At 35.8% G+C, this 22,400-nt stretch overlaps 2 protein-coding genes across 3 annotated transcripts; both read right to left on the bottom strand.

Moving 5' to 3' along the window:
• Nucleotides 1-4,414: 4,414 nt before the first annotated feature.
• On the bottom strand, nucleotides 4,415-8,294 carry LOC149496591 (ent-kaurenoic acid oxidase 1-like). Its single transcript, XM_089721901.1, has 8 exons — nucleotides 7,898-8,294; nucleotides 5,842-6,319; nucleotides 5,465-5,728; nucleotides 5,276-5,365; nucleotides 5,123-5,201; nucleotides 4,929-5,035; nucleotides 4,708-4,829; nucleotides 4,415-4,623 (listed from the first exon to the last, which is right to left on the bottom strand). Exons 1-8 carry the CDS (start codon nucleotides 8,131-8,133, stop codon nucleotides 4,518-4,520), a joined length of 1,482 nt encoding a protein of 493 aa, XP_089578027.1. The 5' UTR covers nucleotides 8,134-8,294; the 3' UTR covers nucleotides 4,415-4,517.
• Nucleotides 8,295-16,168: 7,874 nt separating this feature from the next.
• Nucleotides 16,169-21,349, bottom strand: BSK2 (BR-signaling kinase 2). Of its 2 annotated transcripts, XM_089721418.1 has the most exons (10): nucleotides 21,202-21,349; nucleotides 20,658-21,114; nucleotides 20,427-20,562; nucleotides 20,201-20,334; nucleotides 19,689-19,794; nucleotides 18,905-18,990; nucleotides 18,436-18,624; nucleotides 18,177-18,335; nucleotides 17,922-18,035; nucleotides 16,169-16,761 (listed from the first exon to the last, which is right to left on the bottom strand). In XM_089721418.1, exons 2-10 carry the CDS (start codon nucleotides 20,964-20,966, stop codon nucleotides 16,510-16,512), a joined length of 1,485 nt encoding a protein of 494 aa, XP_089577544.1. In that variant the 5' UTR covers nucleotides 20,967-21,114; nucleotides 21,202-21,349; the 3' UTR covers nucleotides 16,169-16,509. The 2 variants fall into 2 exon arrangements, with proteins under 2 accessions (XP_089577544.1, XP_089577543.1); XM_089721417.1 differs by having other exon boundaries at nucleotides 20,658-21,305.
• Nucleotides 21,350-22,400: the final 1,051 nt, after the last annotated feature.

Below are 22,400 nucleotides of genomic sequence, written 5' to 3'. Positions count from 1 at the left end.
CGGAGCCGATATCTTTTGTACACCCGACGAACAGCTCCTATAGGCTCATCTAGGCGATAGTTTAGGGTCTTATGGTCCAATCCGTATACCTATCTCGGCTGCTCATTGCTTCATTAAGGATTGCAAACTCAATATAATTTAATGCGCAAAATCGGTGCCACTCCGGAAGTATTTGGCAGTTTTAGCCCAATATCTCTCTGTCTGTCGCTTATCATGGAATTTCGACACCATAATATTTCCTCTAATACATGTAGGAAGCATTGTAAACATTTTCAAGCCATTTCGAGGGGGTGCTTCCGGGCCCCAAAATCGTAGGTATACCCCTTTAGTCTTAGGGGCCCTGAGTGAAGCCCTCTTCCGGAGCTGATATCTTCTGTACGCCTGACAGGCAGCTCCTATAGGCTCATATAGGCGATAGTTTAGGGGCTTCTGGTCCAATCCGTATGCCTATCTCGGCTGCTCATCACTTCATTAAGGATTGCAAACTCAATATAATTTAATGCGCAAAATCGGTGCCACTCCAGAAGCATTTGGCAGTTTTAGCCCAATATCTCTCTGTATGTCGCTTATCACGCCATTTTGAGGCCATAATATTTCCTCTAAGACATGTAGGAAGAATTATAATCATTTTTGGACCATTCCGGGCCGATGGTTCCGGGCCCCAAAATCATAGGTATACCCCTTTGGTCTTAGAAGCCCTGAGTGAACCCCTGTTCCGGAGCCGATATCTTCTGTACGCCCGACGGGCAGCTCCTATAGGCTAATCTAGGCGATAGTTTAGGGTCTTATGGTCTAATCGGCATGCCTATCTCGGCTGGTCATGGCTTCATTAAGGATTGCAAACACAATATAATTTAATGCGCAAAATCGGTGCCACTCCGGAAGCATTTGGCAGTTTTAGCCCAATATCTCTCTGTCTTTCGCTTATCACGCCATTTTGAGGCTATAATATTTCCTCTAAGACATGTAGGAAGAATTGTAATCATTTTCGGGCCATTCCGAGCCGGTGCTTCCGGGCCCCAAAATCGTAGGTATACCCCTTTAGTCTTAGGAGCCCTGAGTGAAGCCCTCTTCCGGAGCTGATATCTTCTGTACGCCTGACAGGCAGCTCCTATAGGCTCATATAGGCGATAGTTTAGGGTCTTATGGTCCAATCCGTATGCCTATCTCGGCTGCTCATTGCTTCATTAAGGATTGCAAACTCAACATAATTTAATGCACAAAATCGGTGCCACTCCGGAAGCATTTGGCAGTTTTAGCCCAATATCTCTCTGTCTGTCGCTTATCATGGAATTTCGAAGCCATAATATTTCCTCTAAGACATGTAGGAAGCATTGTAAACATTTTCAGGCCATTTCGAGGGGCTGCTTCCGGGCCCCAAAATCGTAGGTATACCCCTTTAGTCTTAGGAGCCCTGAGTGAAGCCCTCTTCCGGAGCCGATATCTTCTGTACGCCTGACGGGCAGCTCCTATAGGCTCATATAGGCGATAGTTTAGGGTCTTATGGTCCAATCCGTATGCCTATCTCGGCTGCTCATTGCTTCATTAAGGATTGCAAACTCAACATAATTTAATGCACAAAATCGGTGCCACTCCAGAAGCATTTGGCAGTTTTAGCCCAATATCTCTCTGTCTGTCGCTTATCATGGAATTTTGGAGCCATAATATTTCCTTTAAGACATGTAGGAAGCATTGTAATCATTTTCTGGCCATTCCGAGGGAGTGCTTCCGGGCCCCAAAATCATAGGTATACCCCTTTGGTCTTAGGAGCCCTGAGTGAAGCCCTCTTCCAGAGCCGATATCGTCTGTACGCCCAACGGACAGCTCCTATTGGCTCATCTAGGCGATAGTTTAGGGTCTTATGGTCCAATCCGTATGCCTATCTCGACTGCTCATTGCTTAATTAAGGATTGTAAACTCAATATAATTTAATGCGCAAAATCGGTGTCATTCCGGAAGCATTTGGCAGTTTTAGCCCAATATCTCTCTGTCTGTCGCTTATCATGGAATTTCGAGGCCATAATATTTCCTTTAAGATATTTAGGAAGCATTGTAATCATTTTCAGGCTATTCCGAGGGGGGCCCCAAAATCGTAGGTATACCCCTTTGGTCTTAGGAGCCCTGAGTGAAGCCCTCTTCTAGTGCCGATATCTTCTGTACGCCTGACAAGGAGCTCCTACAGGTCATATAGGCGATAGTTTAGGGTCTTATGGTCCAATCGGTTTGCCTATCTCGGCTGCTCATTGCTTCATTAAGGATTGCAAACTCAATATAATTTAATGCGCAAAATCGGTGCCACTCCAGAAACATTTGGCAGTTTTTGCTCAATATCTCTCTATCTGTCGCTTATCATGGAATTTCGAGGCCATAATATTTCCTCTAAGACATGTAGGAAGCATTGTAATCATTTTCGGACCATTCCGAGGGGGTACTTCCGGGCCCCAAAATCGTAGGTATACCCCTTTGGTCTTAGGAGCCCTGAGTGAAGCCCTCTTCCGGTGCCGATATCTTCTGTACGCCTGACGGGCAGCTCCTATAGGCTCATATAGGCGATAGTTTAGGGTCTTATGGTCCAATCGGTTTGCCTATCTCGGCTGCTCATTGCTTCATTAAGGATTGCAAACTCAATATAATTTAATGCGCAAAATCGGTGCCACTCCAGAAGCATTTGGCAGTTTTTGCCCAATATCTCTCTGTCTGTCGCTTATCATGGAATTTCGAGGCCATAATATTTCCTCTAAGACATGTAGGAAGCATTGTAATCATTTTCGGACCATTCCGAGGGGGTACTTCCGGGCCCCAAAATCGTAGGTATACTCCTTTGGTCTTAGGAGCCCTGAGTGAAGCCCTCTTTTGGAGCCGATATCTTTGTACGCCTGACGGGCAACTCCTATAGCCTCATCTAGGCGATAGTTTAGGGTCTTATGGTCCAATCGGCATGCCTATCTCGGCTGGTCATTGCTTCATTAAGGATTGCAAACTCAATATAATTTAATGCGCAAAATCGGTGCCACTCCGGAAGCATTTGGCAGTTTTAGTCCAATATCTCTCTGTCTGTCGCTTATCATAGAATTTCAAGGCCATAATATTTCCTTTAAGACATATAGGAAGCATTGTAATCATTTTCAGGCCATTCCGAGCCGGTGCTTCCGGGCCCCAAAATTGTAGGTATAACCCTTTGGTCTTAGGAGCCCTATGTGAAGCCCTGTTCCGGAGCCGATATCTTCTGTACACCCGACGGGCAGCTCCTATAGGCTTATCTAGGCGATAGTTTAGAATAGGTAATTAGAATAGCTAACAATACATCGAGAGAGTTTGTTAGTAATTCCATGGTTGTTTCTCCTACTTGAACAATTAAAATTGATTAACGAACTAATAAAATAAGTTGGATAGAATTAAGTGAAATCAAATTCCCTAGTACCTTAAATCCCTGATTTCTTTTCACCTAAATTTTATTGCTTGATCTCTTTCTGTTATTACTTTCAAATTTTAATTTCCTTACAACAATTCTCTCTTATTGTCGTTTAAATAATAATAGGTTAACATAATTTTGATACTTGATATACAATCCATGTGAATATGATACTCTCTTACTCTATATTACTTGTTGCGATTTCATATACTTGCGAAAATCACTGTCACTAACCCCCTGCGTATCCTAGGAAAGCAGCTGAGCAATCTCCTTCGGAGGCTGATGTAGAATAGACTTACCCACCCCATTATAGACAGCCAAATTTGCCAAACCATCTGCTACCTGGTTCGCTTCCCTCAGTGGACAAGTTAGGACCTCCCATTCCCTACTCAACAAAGCACGAGATTGGGAAAGTAACCTGTCCAACTTCAAATTCTCCTTGCTATGGTCACTGACCAGTTGCTTAGAGACCAGAGGATCCATCTCAACCACGACACTCATCCCCTTTCCCAGGCTAACTGAAGACCATTTAATAGAGCATGAAGCTCTGCTTCCATCGAAGAACACACACCCAGCCTCAACATAAATCCAGCCTTGCACCGACCCTGACAGTCACGGATAACACCCCCACAACCACCATACCCGGGATTACCTTTCGCAGCACCATCCGAGTTAACTTTAACCCAACCTTCAGGAGGGGAACCTAAGAAACGCCAATAACAGATCTTGAGGGATTTTATTTTATTCTTTAGCTAAATTAGAATAGAACTAAACTAAATAATTTTTTATTTAAAATTAAATTAAATTTTTTTAATTAGAATTTAAATTAAATTATATCCGACCAACTAATAAAATATATTTTTTTTAATTGGTTATTATTAAGGTTATTTTAAAATATTCAAATTTCATTGAAAGTGTTATCGGAAATCTTATTATTCTCCGTATTCTCACATTTATATATAGCATATATTTATTTAATTCCACTTTCCAACAAAGCAAAACTTTAAAAGTAAGGTGGAATTGATGTCCTCTGCGTTTGTTGAACAAGTATATTTCGTTATCATAAGGATACAAACTACATGCTTCAATTTTTCACTTGATTTCCTTACGCAGATGAAGAGTGAATTTTCTTAATTCTTGCTAAGCAATTGTCTTTTGGTCTTGAATGAGGTAAGTACATCAACGAACATTCAGGATTGAGACGTTGGAGCCTACAAGATAGGTAAATAATAATAATAATAATAAAGCAAAGCAAAATTTAAAACAATATATATGAATGCAAATTAAGGACTCACTGATAATTAAGAAGGAAATGATGCAGAAAAATAGAAATTTCAAGCTTGGCTAGATCATTTCCTGGGCACATCCTACTTCCTGCTCCAAAGGGAAGGAAAGTTCCTGCCTTGACTATACGATTCTATGTATAGATATTAGAACAAGCATTTTAGTCTCATCTATTAGATATCTATCGGAAGAAATGTATAATTAAGATTCATATATATATATATAAACTTACATCCCATCTAGAAGGATTAAATTCCTTTGGATTTGGATATATTTCAGGATCCAAATGAACACTTCTAAACCAAACTAGAACTTTCCAACCCTTAGGGATAATATATCCTGTATGGAGAGGAATTTTAATCAATAGTTGTTTAAATATATTACATAGAATATAAATTGCAGGTAACGCAAATATAGACTACTCACCATTTAAATTAATGTTCGCTTTTGCCTCTCGAAAAACCGTAAGTGAAAATGTTATCAAACGAAGTGTTTCATCAATCACCTATGATTAATACAAAACAAATTCAAAAATATATGTATTTAAAAGAATTAATTAAATGTAAGTCAGTTACATACTTTGGAAAGATACTTCATCTCTCGAACTTCGTTAAGTGTCAATCCCTTTTGTGTTGGCGGCCTCCTTTTGATGATCTCCTCTTGCTCTTCCTACAAATACAAGTTCATTAGTTGAAATGTAATGCAGAGCCTTTAGTCAAATTACAAAATATATAAAAAAAACAATATATATATATATATATACAGTACTTTAGCCTTTTGAAGAAATTCTGGGTGCTCCTGAAGTAATATAGTAGCCCACATTGTGATATGGCCAGAAGATTCATGGCCTGCATTCAAGTACATCAACAGAACATCAACAATTTCTTCTTCGCTTAATTTTCGACCATTTTCATCTTCAACATCAATCAAAGCGTCCATCATGTCTCTCTTCTTTGATGACATCGCACCCTTCCTTTGATTTTTACGTTCCTTCACTGTAGATTGTAATACAGCCACAAGGTTCTTACGCGCCTGAAATTATTTATTTTATTTATTTAAAAAAATGAATATTATTGAATTTAAGCAAAAATCATAAAAAAAAAATTAGATTTATATATTAGGTAGATTCTAAAATAATGATACACCTTGAGCGCTTTATGGTAAGCAAATCCTGGAAGATTGATTGCCATGGCTCTGACCCCATAGTTAAGTGACGTGTATTCCCTCTCCAAAGCCTCCATGACTGGCTCGCTTTCTGAGCTAAGGAAGATGTACATAATAATCCTAAAAGTAAGCTTTCTTAGTTGAGTTAAGAACTCAATCTGTCCCATAGAGGCCCATTTGTCCAGCGCAGATGCCACATTTTGTTCAATGTATTGCAAATACAGGGACAGTGCTTCATGACCATTCACGGGAGAGGAAGTAAGCCGCCGAAGACGCTTGTGCTCTTCGTAGGAAATGCCAAGGAAGGACTTCTTTCCAATTAACTCCATGGTGGAACTTGGCCAACCTGGCTTAAATGCTTCATCATCCGTTAATACTCTTTTGCATGTTTCCGGTGTTGTCACGAATATACTGGGCTTTCCGAACATCAAGGCCTTGTACATTCCACCACCTCCATATCTGCACGATCATCATCATCATCATCATTAGGCCCAATTACTTTTAATTTTGGCTGTTTTCTCAAACAGTCAGTAATAATAGCAATTGGCATGCATTTAACAACCATTCATTTCATATCTCTTGCTTTGCTACAATTTATATTATCGAAACCATTTCCTAATCTATTTTCTTCTATCAATATTATTGGTTTGTGTTTTGACTGCACACAAGTAGAATCATGATTTGACATACCACCGCCCTCCCACTTTTGGCGAAACTGAAATTATTGAACAACACACGTTCACGCCACCAATACATTGTGGTACTTGTTCATAATTTTGGTATATATTTTAGCATATATTTCTTTTAGTATATAATTTAATTTGCGCAGTGATACATGGAACGATTTGTTCGGCACGTGGCATTTTTTATATTAAAGGTGGGCCAGTGTAGAGTTTCAAGTTGAATACTGCGTGATAAGAAACCAATAAGGACAGTAAGTGTACTTTGTGCTTTAATAGAGGTGTAAAAAAAGCAATTCACTAAGAGCAAGATACAAAGGATGAAGAATGGTCGTAATGGTTATGTGGCAACCATAGAACTTATTAGAATGGGAGGAAGGAGCTGTTGAAGCGGAAAATTAAGAAACGAAAATGGTAAAGAGGAGCTGGTTAGGGATAAGCAAAAGCCAATAAGAAAGAGAGAAATTGTTGAAGTGTAAAATCAACTTGTTTTTTTTCTGTTTTTGATTTCTCCTTCCATGTCCGATCGTCACCGATTGCACCTTTCCTCTTTGAATCTCTTACCTTCATCACGACTTGCTCACCTGCGTTCCAAATGGGTTTCATTTCCTCCATTTTCTAAGCCATGTTCTTCACTTTTACAGGTTGATTTTACGTTTTTATCCTTTTGATAATTGAATACACGTCTCCTCCTTTTATTATACACGGGCTCTACATCTTTCTATTCAATATAATACTACCGCATCGTAACGAATCCTTCCATGTATAGTCTCTGTTTTACTTTGTATAATTTTCTCTGATCACCACTGACAAATTAACAAAGCTATACCTACTACATGTCGCTTACACAAATTAACAACGCATTCAAGGCCATATGCGATGACCGTTTTAATATATATATTTGTCAGCTTGTGATTATGAGTAAGAGGAAGGAAGTGGAAGAGGACGGTGGGTGTTGGACTGTTCTATCACAAGTTCAGCAATATAAAGGCAAAGGCTTAATGGATTAATGCGGTCAGTGAAAATGACAAAAACATAATGGCCATGACGTCTTCTGATTCCAGAGTGTACACTACAGAACACAGATGCTGACACGCTGAACGGCCTCTACAAAATTTTAGTACTAAATTTTTCCCCAATTTTCTTTCCTTTTCTTTTCTTTTCTTTCACAAATGCTTTTCTTCAGAATTTCAAATAAAAATTCATTATTATTTACTTTTCTTGGCAAATTATTTTTTCATATTACACACAAAATAGAATTGACTTCCCCTAACAATCACATGGTAGAGTTGGGAGCAATCATGTATGTGTACATAAATGTAAATTGGAGGTTGGAAACAATGAATGAGAAAAAAACCTGGCGGCGAAGGTGCGCATGAAAGAATCCGGGTCAGCGGACTTGAAAGCTCTGAGAAAGGACCACATATTCCCAATGAAAGGCCAGCCCAAATCGCCAGGAGGCAGCGAGTATTGCATTTCACGCAGTTGGGTTTCGTAAAACCACTTATTAGCTCTCTTTAGAATCCAGTTTAGACCCCCAAAAGCACCTAATATTATTGCAATTAGGACCACCCAGGTGAAAGCCAGCTCCATTCCCTTAATTTGATATGTATTTCAATTCCTGTGTCACCAAAGCTCTATCAGACCAGTACTCACACACACAATTTTCTCTGTCATGTATATGTGGTTGCAGATGCACAGTCCTCTCTCTCTCTCTCTCTCTCTCTCTCCCCTCTTTCACATGTATGTAATGTAAGACACTAACCACACATGCATATTTATATTTTTCTTCAGGGGTTGGAAAGGGTATTTATATTTTAATTTAGGGTATTAGAGCGTTTCTGTTTATTAAACAAAGAGTGTTAGAAAATAAATAAAGCTAAATAACAATTATATGTAAAAGAAAACGAGAAAATATGGTGAAAGATAACGAATAATGTTAGATTTTGTCATTCAACTTGAAAACAATATATAATTTTTCAAAAATTAAATTCACACTAAATGATCAAAAGTTAAATTTTTACTAAAACTAAAATAATAAATAATTTTTGAGATATTTTTTTTTTAACTAATAAATATAACTAAATATCAAAAATTGTTGTTTTATTTTGCTTTTGGTAAAGATTAGCCTTTGGGTACTTCCCAAGAAATTATTTTCAACGGTAATATCCGTCCCTGGACGCCGAACTTTTGTGGTATATAAAGTTAATTCTTAGACTAATTATACACTTCAAATTTAGGGGCAAAATGTCTTGAAAGAGAGACAGAGGGTAAATATATAATTCATTATATTATTTTTCATGAAGAATTTTGTATCACTTTTAATTTTATGGAGAATTATTCACTCTTAAAAATTATAATTTTTTTTTATATAAGTCATAGGTTATCTAGACCCATTATCAAGGACCGTCTATTTCAATTCAGGGATTAGTTACAGTTAAAGTTTTTCGCCCCTCCTTAAGGGTGCGTTTAATTAAGATCGAACCGAAATTTCTTTCTACATATCCAGTCTGAGTTACCAACTGAACCATAATACGTAATTAAAATTATAAATTTTGATAACATTATATATATATATACTACACATTAACAATAATAGTTTTTAATTTCTATATAAAAAATAACAATTTAATGTATAGCTAGTACGGAACAATAATTTTTATATTTTTTAATTATATAATAAATATATAATTTTCCAATTTTAATAATTAAAGTATTTCTAAAATAATTTTATAAGTTAAAATATTTATTGAGTGCGACATTTAAAGTGTTTAATAGTTTTAAGAAAAGGTTAATTCTCCATTAAAAAAATATATTGTGAATTTAACAATTTTTTGTGTAGGTCTTAGAATTGGTATATATCAAGGTTCAAAAATTTTGAAAATACGAAATTATTTTGTACAAAGCAGAGAGATAAACTTACGCATTTAGTTTATTCAGTTTTAACTTACGAGATCGGTAGAGGGTGCCGGCCTATGTCTGTTTGTTTGTCGTTTTGTCAAACTTTTCTTATTCGTCTTCAGATGCATGATGCATCATCATATTCCCTAATACAATGCACATACTTACCCATTTATGTTTATTTAATATATAATTATGTAATTTTTGTTTTGGTTGTTGGATATCAAATTATTGAATCTATTGTGTTGGGCAAATTACGTACAATAGAAATTTGTTTGATCGAGATTAATGTATCATGTGGCAGCTGATAGGGTACCGTTTTAGTTTCCTATTTTTGGTGGTAGACATTGTCAATTTTTAAAGCCAAAGTTTTGATGTCAAGATTTATTTGGGTGAATTTCATAATTTTAAAATGAGTCTGTTCAATATTACTTGTTTAAACTTGAATATAATTGTGTCTTTTAAAGCTTATTTTTAAATAGTTGGTGCCTTGTCTTTCTTTTGATTCTTGCATGCATCATATATTCCTTCCATCTGAACTGTTTTTAGCGATGATCCTTTAAAGACCAGTAAGTGGATATTGTCGTCTCCTCTCCAGATATTTCTGCAAACTTTATATGTTTGTGATGTCCAAACTTTTTTGTTTAATGAATTAATTAGGTTTCAAGTGGCGTTAATTAGATTTTGATTGCATTGAATAAATAAAGTAGTGAAACAAATATTATTTAATAACAACTTTTCTAAAAGTTATATAAAAAGACCTTTGCCTGTTATACGAAGAAAATGAAGAGTAACTACCATTTCGTTACATTGTGATCATAATATGCTAAATAGTTTTGAATTTTCAAAAAAAAAAAAAATCATAATATGGTAAATACTTTTGAAACTACAGCGTTGAGATACTTTTTTATTATTATTATTATTATTATTATTTTTTTCTGATTCATTCAGGAAAATTGGACCATCAGTACACACATATTATCATGCGTATTCTCGTATTCAAGAACTTAATTGCGATGCCAAGGAGATACGAAATTAGTTACAGTTGGAATTGATCCCCAAAAACCTAATAAATTGATTAATATATGTATTAAAATAGCACATTATTATATACATATAAGTAGAAAGAGAGATTCTAAATGGAGTTGTAATTGGAGATGGGATTTGTGAAATGCCCTGAAAAATAAGTGGTTCCTAAACATAAAAGACAAGCCATTGGAAAATGGCATATCCAATGTCCCCTAAAGTTACAACAGAAAAATGGGTTCATGGTACCGGATATCCGTCTCTGGATCACGTTTGTCCGATATAAATTTGTTGATCGTGACTTGTTAATTATGTGCTCTGGAAGAACTTTGCGATGGTGAAAAATTATTCCAATTAATAACCTACTCAACTAAGTTTTTCTTTTCTTAGAGACATCTATCTATATATCAAATTAATTGCGATTGTTTTTTTGTCTATTTCAAATAAAAATATTTCTGATCAAATGAACAGTAACCTTTTTAAAAATAAAAAAAAAAATTTTATTGATTTGGTGTGTGAAACTGTGTGTATGTAAAAAATTTCATTTTGAAAGAATATAATAGGTATGTCACTAGTACCTAATACGAGTACGAGATCTCAAGTTTGAGTCCTCTCGATTACAAGAGTTTTCACCAATATAGTGAATTAAAGAAAGATTGCCCTTGTTGTCTAATCAAATATATTATTTTAGTCCATTAAGCCTCCTAATGAATAAAAAAAAAACTAATAAATTTAAATCAGACATGCAAATATGTTAGCCATATTTTCACACTAATAACAATAATTTTGAAGATTTTTTTGTTTTCATATGCAAATTGATCTAATTTTATAAGTTAAGGTACTCGATAAGATAATTCTACAAGTTAAAATATTTAATAGTAAGCATTTTATAACTAAAAGTATTTAATGGATTAAAATAAAAATTGAAGATGCCAAAAGATTAAACTAATAAAATTTATGGGTCAATTATGTATTCAGTTCATATTTATAGCATATAACATGACAAATAAGATTGGCATAGTTTACTTCCTTCTCGAAACTGAACGCATTACGAGTAAGCGATCCAAATTCATCCAAAACCCATGCAAATCCAATTATCAACTATCCAAATCTGTCGAATAAGGTCGGATCGGGTCAGGTACACTGCCAACCCTAAAATTGACTTCCATCAGTTACCAGCAGTAGCATTCGCAAAACACGAGAACGTCAAAAGCCAAACCAAAATATGATTACCTTTCTTGAAGCTATACATATAAGCCACTCTCTACGTGCGTGTATACACATACTGAATCCAAACCTTTTCTTTTTTTAGTTTCTGAGCATATATGCATCCTAGTTCCTAATTACCATAGAACTGACTGGCTACTGAGCTAAGTTTCCTAGGCCTTGAAAACGAGTTTACTGCAAGGTCTTCGTTCAAGGGTTTTGCATACATTATGCTGGGGAAATCAATTCACTTTCATTTATCGTTCAAGAACCACTATAAGCAAAAGATGATCACAAATTATATGGCAGACTGACAATTCTAGTTTTAAGGGAAGAGCTGCTAAACTAATTTTTAATGTATAGTAGCCAAAGGAAATGGTATCTTAGACCTTCATTTATGACCAGTACAAAAAAATCAGCATGGGGCTCATAAATCTTAAATGATTCTGGACATCCGAATATATTACAAATAGTCATTGAACAGTTTTTCCTAGAAAGATGAATAAAAAAGGAAAAGGGAGTTGCAAGCATTACCGCAATCAAGAACCTACTGTCCAGGCCAACCTCTTTACTTCTCCAACGGTAACAGGTAGGCGTTTGTCATCCGGTGACTGAGAATTGGATATGGAGATCAACTCAGACCGACATTTGTCTGCTCCATCACAATCTGCCTCAACAATGTCCTTAGTTTCCAAATTTTCTGACGAGAGCTTTGAAGCAAGAGTATTGTCCGGCACAGAGTAGGAGATAGCAATAAGCGACTCTCTTGTCAATTCCTCTGGAACATCCTTACCTGGTGTTATCTTATCCATAAAATGACAGTCTGCTAGTCCTGCATTCAGTTCACATCATTCTTCTGAAAAAATAATCCACTTGAAATGGAATATATCATGAGTAGAGGAATGTCAAATTTCACGTTAGAAAATAATCAGCAAACATTTGTGATACTAATTTACTGAACTTTTATTTCTCAGTTTTGTATTCAAGTAAACCTGCAATCTACACAGACCATCCAAAAATCCAACATAAGCTAGCTCGTAAAGGATTTTCAAGGTTCGACTCGTATAATACCAAGATTTGTAAGTTGCAGACTAGGATTTCCGTTCTCAAGCCTTGTGAAAATGTGGATTCCGAAAAGTCAAGAGGTTTTACCTTTCTAAAGTTTCTTGGCACACCTACAAATTCATCCATTCACCTCCTACAAGATCGTAGAGTTCCATCTATGGAACCTCAAAAAGAGAGAGTGATGAATCGGACTCTCAAAATCCAATAAAAGTAGCATTAAATGAAATCCTCCAGGCAAACACAAACTCCCAAGCCAATCCATCAAATATTTAACCATGCATAAAGTAGCCTTTGTCATGGTTATAAATTGCTGTTGCAGTGTCACAATCGCAAGCAATCAAAGAATTGCACAATGATTGGCCGTTCCACACTAGAATTTCTTTTCAAAACCTCAAATTATTACTCTAATGAAAAGATTTGCAAGAATTCAATTAAAAAGCCACAAGGTAATTTGTTTCCAAGGAAAATGTACATCTGTGTGCCAGAAGTCTAACGTTAATAGATACCCATAAACTCAATGATTTGGCTAATGATTTGCAAGAAAACAAGAGACGAAAATTTTCAATATGGTTGTTTTTAAGCAACAACTAAGATTTCAAAGATGCCATATCAATGATTTGATTAATATGGTTGTTTTTAAACCCCATTCTCCAATGCAAACATCTTGCTCATATCAATTAAACAGTAGGCAAAGATGTAACGAAGAACATAAAAGACTGAATATGACCATACATCAATTAAACCTCACATTGAAATCACATTCTTTCAATGTGGAAGACAAGTCTCATATTTTGCTTTAAAACTAGAATCATAACATTCAACCACACTTCACAGTTCTAAATGCCACAACGGGCTGGTTTTGCGCTAGGGTGGTTGCATGATAGATTTTTTGTAGCGCTATGCAAACATCGCAACACCAACATCACCACCTAGATCCGAGCAAACACTACGTGCAACCAGCATCACAACTAGGAGAAGCAGTAATTGGTTTATACCAATTGACATGAGCGTGGAGAACCATATCTCAAAAGCTAACCTTAAAATTCAAATGCCAAAAGTTCATATTAACCCCAGACTAAAACCCCAAATTAAATGTGGAATCCAAGTCATTACCATATTTTATCTTGTAATTAGTATCATAACAACTAATCATGCCCACAAACTCCATCCATTCTTTTTTTGAATTTTTTTTTTTTTCCATATACAGTTTGATAAAAGAAACCATGAGATATAAGTATGTGGGGACAGAAATGATTTTATGACCCTTCACCTAATTTCAGGTTAAAAACGGACTTTTCATAACCCTGTCCCAACCAACTAATCGTATCTCCACTCCCGTACATCAGTCACCAACAGAAATATTTTCTTGTGCCATAAACAAGCAGAGTATCGGCTTGATGAAGATATATGCTCCTGCTCGTAAATCTGAGCCTGAGCTTCACTCATTTAAAAATGGCCAAGCCTAAGCTCAACTCAGGCTTAACTCGATAACCGTAAACAATTCGAAACATAAGCTTGAGTCAGTAACTGACAACGAGCTGAGCTCAAGCCTAAAATCTAGAAAACCAATAATAACATATTAATCAAACCAAAAATTAACCTTGGCTTATTGAGCTAGCTCGCAAGCAGGCTCGATAAAGCTGGCTCGTAAATCGGCTCACAAGCTAGTGAACCAAGCTTAATCTCAGGAGCTTGATATGTCTATCAAACGAGCTGGAGTGAGCTTTGATCAACCCAAGCCTCAAGCAGCTCAAGAGCGGCTCAGCTCATTTACGCGTTAATCTAATCTACCCAAGCTCTCAACTACAAACAAAATGCCAGAGCCCTTTAAGATTGGCATCATAAAGCTTGATTAAAAACTGAGAATTGCCTAAAACTCCTAAAGATGGAGAAGCAAAAGTTTCATCCCAGTGACCTGAAATCCGCCCTAACCTACCTGCATGTTTTTAAAATGGTTTGACACAGAAAATTATGCAATTAAATTACCCAAAAATAGTAGAAAAATCAAGAGAATCTGCAGACAGCAACGCTCTTTCAAACAGGAAGATATGAATGCAGGAAGAAAGAAAAACATGGATAACAGGAAGAAAAAAAGCACGATTCACCCATCTACTCTCAGCATCAGCAACAGCAACAGCAACAAAAGTTCAAAAAAATAAAAAAAAAAAAAGAGCAGGTGCATCATATCATTCACGCTGTAGTCTGCCAAAGCAGGACAGAAAAACTGAACTAGTGGTTAGCGTGGTTAGCAATTGTTTGAGTAAGAAATATTAAGGAAAAGAAAATGCTGTCTGTTATAACGGTTGAATAATCCATAGGATTTCAGCGTAGATATATATCAAACATCGATAACTAAATTTACAAATTAAAAGATAAACAGGAAAAGAACAATCAGTCTCAAAAGGCAAAGAATTTAAGAAACAATTACCCAAATCAAGGATGATTGAATCCTTATCCTAATACCATTGATTAAGAAACAAAACAAAATGAAAGAGACAAGAGAATACCCTAACCCTATGTGCTACGCCGAAGGAGATGACGCACTTTGACTATTGAGTTTGTTGAGTTGAGTTGAGCTGAGAAGCCGTGCTTTGACCTTTTCTAAAACCACAATTACAACAATGCAGACGTACAAGCTGCCAGATACGCGACGTTTGGCTCTCTTTCTTTACCCCTGTTTTATTTTTGGATGAACTGTTTAATATAAGGTTGTATTCGTTTTACGCAACGTAACTTACGGGTTAGATATTTTCCGAGCATAATATAATTTTCCGCAAGATATAAATTCATCTTTATATTTTTAAAAAAAATTTATAGACTTTATTTTAATTTATTGAATATTTTTCATTAAAGAAAATCTATTAAATATTTTAATTTATAAAATTATGTACATTGAATAATTAAATTTATAAAATTATCTATGGAATTTTTAAATTTATAAAATTAAATCGATTAAATACAAGTGAAAAACAAAAATAACGAGAGATATAATATTTTGTATATAAATATCAAAAATGTTTAAAAATTAGGATTCATCTTCTTCAATCTTAAGTTTCTTTCTTGCCGCTAAAAACAATGATAACAAAATTCTCATCTCAAGTGAGTGATTTCAAATTCTTTTTTTATCGATGAATTTAAAATTTTCAAATCTTTGATTTTGATTAATTAAAATTAGGATCTGTATTATTTGTTCATCCTCAAATATTTATTATCATTTGGTGGCATCAACCTATGCTTTGGTGTGCTAATTATTTGAAAATTAAAATTAAGATTCTTAACCAAACCATCCAATTCCTGAAAAAAAAAAAAAAAAGAGCTTCCTCCAACCTTGTTATGGCCAGAAGGGAGAGAGAATTAACAAACACCAACAAACCGACACATCTACTCCACATCGTTGTCGATAGAATCCAGCCAAACGAAGCAACAGCCAGCACCTAAATACTTCACTATCCTCAATTTCACAGTTAAGTGTAATATTATGACAGAGTGAATTAAACAACTGTCCATGCGAAAGTAACTGCTAGTATTTAGTTAACAGAATTGATTAGCTTTTTGCCTCTACTAATTATTTATTTCCGATTGCTATCAACTAGTTTTTATACATTTCCTTTTGCGTGTGAAAAACTAGAATTTTTTAAGGATAGCTAGGGAGGGGCACTGAACCAAAATAACCCTCACAGCATCATCGTCTAGTCAGTGAATCATAGGAGATGACGGATTTGATTTTACTTGACTTGGTATGTTCACCAGCACCGACCATGGAAAACTAATTCAAATGCGCCAGCTGCTCTGCTTCTTTGCCTCAAAGGAGGCTCCATCATTGAGCATATCCTGAGCATCAGATTCCATTCCAAGCTTGGAGAGTGCCAGGGCTTGCATATAGAAGGCTGTTGGCCACTCAGGCAAGCACACCTGAGCCTGCATGGCATCTCTCAAGGCAAGTTCTGCTTGGCCCATCATCAAGTACGAGAGGGCTCGCCTCACAAACACAGTACCGGAGGGAACAGACATCATAGACACCAGCTGCATTTGGAAAGATGATATTGCTTAAAGTATAGCGGTTCAAGAGAATCAACATGAATTCATGACCTACATAGGGGCCCCAAACTCAAAAATGTATTTTACCATCAACTACATGAAGCACACAGATGACTAGAATAATGATAAAATGTAAGGCAATCATTCGAACAAAAAATTCCAGTAAGCATTTGAATCCTATTTGCCCAACAAAGTATGCTAGACATGACATTTTACTCCCAAATCTCCGTTGTTTCTACAAACAATCATCAAAGGAAAGGAAGTGGAATTAGGGATGGCAATTGTTCCGAAACCACCCCAATCCCGACCATTTTCTCGGCCTCCACCTCAACCCCAACATCATGCATGGCAGAAACGGGGAGACCTTCTCCCTCCCTCCAATTCCCGTAAACCACCACAACAATAATATATCATTATTTTTTACGAAAAATTAATTTATTTTTACATATTTAAGTTTCAAAATATTATAATTTAAAATATATATATATATATATATATATATATATATTTTTTTTTTTTTTTTTTAAAAATTATAATTAGAACTTACATTTGTAACGTATAATTTAATTTTTTTTTAAATAAATAAAGTTTTATTTATAAGATACATTGAAAAAAGAATAAAAAAGGAAAAAAGAATTCCCTATGGGAAAACCCACCCCGTTGCCATCCCCGAGTGGAATTTTGGATTAAACAATGCATTTATCATTCTGTGCTAAACTGGCACGGTTGAAATCTTCCGGATTAATTTTCTTAAAATATATATATATATATATATATATAAGCAATTATTGTTTGAATTAACTGAAATTGGATTGGAGGCTAACACTCTGCAATTAATTTATTAAAATTAGTTTTTTTTTTTTTTTTTTTGTTAAAAATAAAGATTATGCTACAATTGAAAAACAAGCTAAAGGTTGGGATTTTTGAAGTAATTAAGTCATCCAGATCAACAGATTGTTTTAAGCCAAACAGCATGCCACCAAATCGATCGCCTAATATCCAGCTTTAGAAAGTTTTATTTATAGAATATACATACAATACATACATCTCACTACTTCAAGCTTCCTGCATTGTACGTGTACACACAATAAACTAAAAGATTCCATAACTCAGTATATACGTCATTTTGGCAGGAAGTCACATACCTTTGTATAATAATCAACGGCATTTTTAAAATCCTTGTCTCTAAAAGCAATATCCCCAAATTTTTTTGTATTTAACATATCTTGCACTTGTTGAGTCCATTCTTGAAATGACAGCTTCAGAGAGAACACATTTGCAGCACATTAGTTTATTATAGAGTTTGACCATTATAGCCAATTGTCTAGGCTTTTGCTGATTTCTACTTAATGATGACCAAATTGTGAAGCAATAAAAATAAAGTAGCACCTGAAACCCACCTCATTTTCTGCACCTTCTTCATCTTTATAGCCTGTTTTAAGCAAGATATCGTGTACCGCTGTAAGATCCATTCTTGCACAAGCCTTTCCAAGTGAGGAAAGCATGGTCGGCAGCACCACAGGAAGTTTTGAAAGACCCATTAACACATGCGACGCAACCTAAGGACACAAATTTGAACATGTTCTATGATGCAAGTGGTGTATCTCATCAGAAACAGCTAAATGACCAAGCTGGAATTCAAAAGGTTTAAAAGTTCACCTCTTTCTGTTTCTGAAGGGGTGCCACAGCCGAGAGAAGAAACTTGACATCAGGTCGATCTTTAGCCTCATACTGTAGGCATTTCGAAGCTAGTTCCACCATCTCACTTGCATCTTCATTTGCATATTGTCCTTCCAAGGACGAATCCATTAATAACGACAAATTCTTCCCCCTTATCAAGTCCAATGCCTAGAGAAAAAGCAATCATTTGACAAGATTATTAGAAGTCCTAGACTAATATTACACAAGACAAGTTACAGTTAATAAAATCAAGGTCGTTGCGTATCAGCATTAACTAGGAGGCACGAGCTTTTGGTGCTAGATATTTTAAGCCTACGAAGTCTGCCTATCTATTATGTACACCAAAACTATCTTAGAAATGCTAAAACATTTTGACATTCAGGTCTCACGATGCCTTTGCAGAAACAATTTGCTTCAAAATACAGCAATACAGTAGAATATAACATACATGGCTCGGAGGGATATGTTTCCCACTCAAAAGGTCCAGCAGAACAGTTCCATAACTGTAGATTACACTCTCAGGGATGACCCTACCTGCAACAGTTGAGCATTCAAATCATAAACAGTGATGTAAGTGCCCTATCTCAATCTCTTTAGATGATTGTCAAAGAAGTAGCTGAATGCTTAACCATATCTTCCTGGATCCATACTAGTTTCCCTAATAGTATATACTGTTAGTGTCAGTATTCAGCAACTAATTTAACGAAAGAGATATGAGGATATAAGTGCTCTACAACATCATTGAGGCTTAGCTCATTTTTTATGTTGATCAATATTTCACAACTTCATAAAACCAAATGCACATTTTCTCCATATGTCGCAGAGAGCCAGAACAGAATTAAGAGGTTACGTACTACAGATACCTAACATCTCAAGTAATTTGATTTTCTAGTTGAATATTCTCTGTTTTTCACTGGTCTGTGAAATGTTTGGTGCATCAAATGCATATTGGTAAGGCTGATCCTTTGGCCACACTTCAGGCAGCACAATAAGAAAAAGTCACATCAATCTACCTGATCTTTTATTGGTTGAACACTTTTTTTTTTTAATGCTTCACTTCAAGTTCTTTTGTAAAAAAAATCTCTCTTATAAGCTAGTCTTTCGAAAAAAGAAAAAGTAAATGAAAAACAAAAGAAAACATAAGCATCCTTGTTTTTAACTGAAATCAGAGTGAAAGCCCATGCGTAGGCTAAAACAATCCACTGAAATATATGGGAATCAAGATCATGCACCTGTTCGCAAAAATTCTGGGGGAGTATAAGCCAAGTTTGTGCTGTAGCTTTTCCCATCCCGGCTATTTTTCATCAGACCAAAACTAGATAATCGAGGGTCGCCGTCCTGTCATTACAACGAAATTTATGGCAAAGAAAAATTCATTATTAATACCAAAGAAAGTAATCGAGCCTCCAGTTGAAAGACACACAAATCAAAAGCATAAAAATGATAGCAGGGAGAGAAAAGACAGTGTCGGTACAAATGAAAAACTGAATTCAGCCAAATACGGAAGCATGTGAATGATGAGAATAATATGGTTTCTGTATGTTAGACATGCTAAGTCAAGTAACAGGCACCGAACTGCACAATGTGAATAGGAGTACATAGCTCACTACCAGTTTCAACTATTTCTGATCAGCAACTTAATCCGATTTTGTTTTGAGGAATGCATACACTTTGTTAGTTAATTTTAGTTTGAAAAAAAAAAAGAAAAAGAAAAAAGAAAAAGACGGTGTTGAAGCGGTTGTACCTCATCAAAAAGAACTCTGTAGGCATTCAAATCATGATAAATTTTGCGGTTTTGAGCATTGCACTGATCAAGTACTTGTGCAATGTAGTAAGCAACTCTGACGCGCATTTCCCATGATAATGGCTGTTTTTCCCCTGTAATAAATAGGTACGACAACATAAATATTGTTTGATTAAGGAATAGCTTGCATAAAGCAGAAGAAAAAAAAAAAAAGAAGGAAACCTACAATGAAAGAGATGCTTGGAGAGGGTGTCATTAGGCATGTACTCGGCCACCAACAAGCGTTCATCGCCCTCAGCGCAACACCCAATTAGATTGATCAATCTCTTATGCCGAACTTTGCCAACTCCGGAAGCCTCCGTCTATGGAGAAAGAGAAGTGCATAAAGAAATTCTAATATGCATATATACTTATATGTACGGGGAAAAAGAAGTAAAACTATAAGATGACACGTTACCACAAACTGGTGAGGGTCGGGCCAGGAGAGCCTGGAAAAACGTTTGATGGCGACAAGACGATTGTTGTTGAGCTTTCCTCTGTAGACGACATTGGGAGCCTTATCTCCGCTCTCGGAGACTATAAAATCACTACTGAAACCGCTGGTAGCCGCTCGCAGTTCCGCCAAAGAAAACTCTCTGAAGGGAGGGACTTGGTCTAGGTCTTGGTCAAGAGCTCCATTAACGAGATCTGTCTTGGCTTGTTCAGGGGGAAGGGGCTCCTGATCCGGAGAAGCTAAATGGGTGGTTTTCGACTGAAAGCAGCCCATTTGATTGTGTTTATGATTGGTTGTGGTTTTACATGTGCAGAAGAGTAGGGAGAGAGAATAAGAAGTAGTTGCAGTAGCAGCAGCAGCAACGAACAATGAAGCGTGTTTCGAGCGGGGAGATGGATCAGGCCGGGAAAGATTACTCTACCTATGCAATTATTAGGAAAAGTCAAAACTGGTTCAAAAGAATGGGAAATGAAGAAGAATACGAAGAAGTGGAGGACTACAAGATGACCTGAGATGAGTCCTTGCTTGCTTCTCTGTTCACCAAGCTCAGACGGGGAGAAAAGGTCACATGACAAGCTGAACATGAGCACGTGAAGCGAGAGAAAACGTTTATTTTCCTTTTTGTTTTGTTGTTTACTTTCATTTTTAATACAGGGGGTAGTAAAACCCAATTAATGAATAACTAATTGCTCAATAAGATGTTTGGTACTTTGGTTGGTACTTTTCTAAGAAAAAAATTAAATTTTTGAGCATCGAAATACTATTTCTTCTTTTCAATATGCATGGTAAAGTTCTTTTTCATTTTATCATTTTTCTTAGAAAACCTTTATTATTATCCAAACACGGTAATACTGCTATTTTTCTAAGAAAATAATTTTTCATATAAAAGTTGAATTTTGATAATCAAATATAAACGGATAGACATGAAGCAATGTAAAGTAAAGGAAAGAAAATTTCTAAGCGATAAAGTTATTTTGTTTCACTGATATTGTTCAACTTATCATACATTTATTACGTTCATTTATAATCTTTCTTTGAATGTTCTAGAGCACCCACTTTTTCCATGGTTGCAGTCTTTTACTTGTAATGAACGTGGTGATCGTAGGAAACGTAACTTAATGCATCACTCTTCTATAATTGTAAGCTCTAATGGTGATTTACTTCTTCCTTAACTTTCTTGCATGATCTCCATCACTACATCTTTAATTGTGACAATAATGGCAACGGTGCATCATTGCATAATCTCCATCACTTCCTCTCTAAAATGATCGACAGATAACTATTATCTCCATTTTGCTTAACTTAGATGTAGGATTGTTGCTGCTAGACAAAAAGGCTAGCGCGGATTCTTATATTGTGATTGCTTAAAATTGAACATGGATGGCCAGGTTTGAATGTATGGATTGGGCCTTGATATATGGGCGTTTCCGCTCCAAAAGTAAGTTGGGCTATGAAACAGATAAAGTGAGATATAGACTTATTATGGGCTTTCGTAAACTTTATATTTGTCCAAATTTAATGTCAGTCTGATCCGGCAATTCGGGTCGTGACATCTGCAGCACCCGAGGAGCCGATGTTGCTTGCAGTACAGTATTATTGTTGCATAATAATTGTCACATTCAAAATTTTATATTTTTTAAGAAAATCAATATAATATTACTTCTATTCCATAATATTTATTATATTTAGAATTTTATCTTTCTTAAG

The sequence above is a fragment of the Jatropha curcas genome, chromosome 5 (assembly GCF_041381405.1).
Source record: "Jatropha curcas cultivar XTBG-Jc1 chromosome 5, XTBG_Jcur_1.0, whole genome shotgun sequence".
NCBI classification, from domain to species: Eukaryota; Viridiplantae; Streptophyta; class Magnoliopsida; order Malpighiales; family Euphorbiaceae; genus Jatropha; species Jatropha curcas.
Note: the sequence above shows the minus strand (reverse complement) of the source record. Positions and strands in the feature narration are given on the sequence as shown.

What these genes read in the sequence shown, in the direction of transcription:
- LOC149496591 (XM_089721901.1), bottom strand. Translation starts at nt 8,133, where the DNA reads ATGGAGCTGGCTTTCACCTGGGTGGTCCTAATTGCAATAATATTAGGT. An exon ending in AATTTCTTCAAAAGGCTAAA is followed by an intron (nt 5,366 to 5,464) that starts GTACTGTATATA and finishes TTGTATTTGTAG; the next exon opens with GAAGAGCAAGAGGAGATCAT. An exon ending in CATTTCCTTCTTAATTATCA is followed by an intron (nt 4,624 to 4,707) that starts GTGAGTCCTTAA and finishes CCTATCTTGTAG; the next exon opens with GCTCCAACGTCTCAATCCTG.
- BSK2 (XM_089721418.1), bottom strand. Translation starts at nt 20,966, where the DNA reads ATGGGCTGCTTTCAGTCGAAAACCACCCATTTAGCTTCTCCGGATCAG. An exon ending in CCCAGAATTTTTGCGAACAG is followed by an intron (nt 18,991 to 19,688) that starts GTGCATGATCTT and finishes CAACTGTTGCAG; the next exon opens with GTAGGGTCATCCCTGAGAGT. An exon ending in CCCTTCAGAAACAGAAAGAG is followed by an intron (nt 18,336 to 18,435) that starts GTGAACTTTTAA and finishes TTGTGTCCTTAG; the next exon opens with GTTGCGTCGCATGTGTTAAT.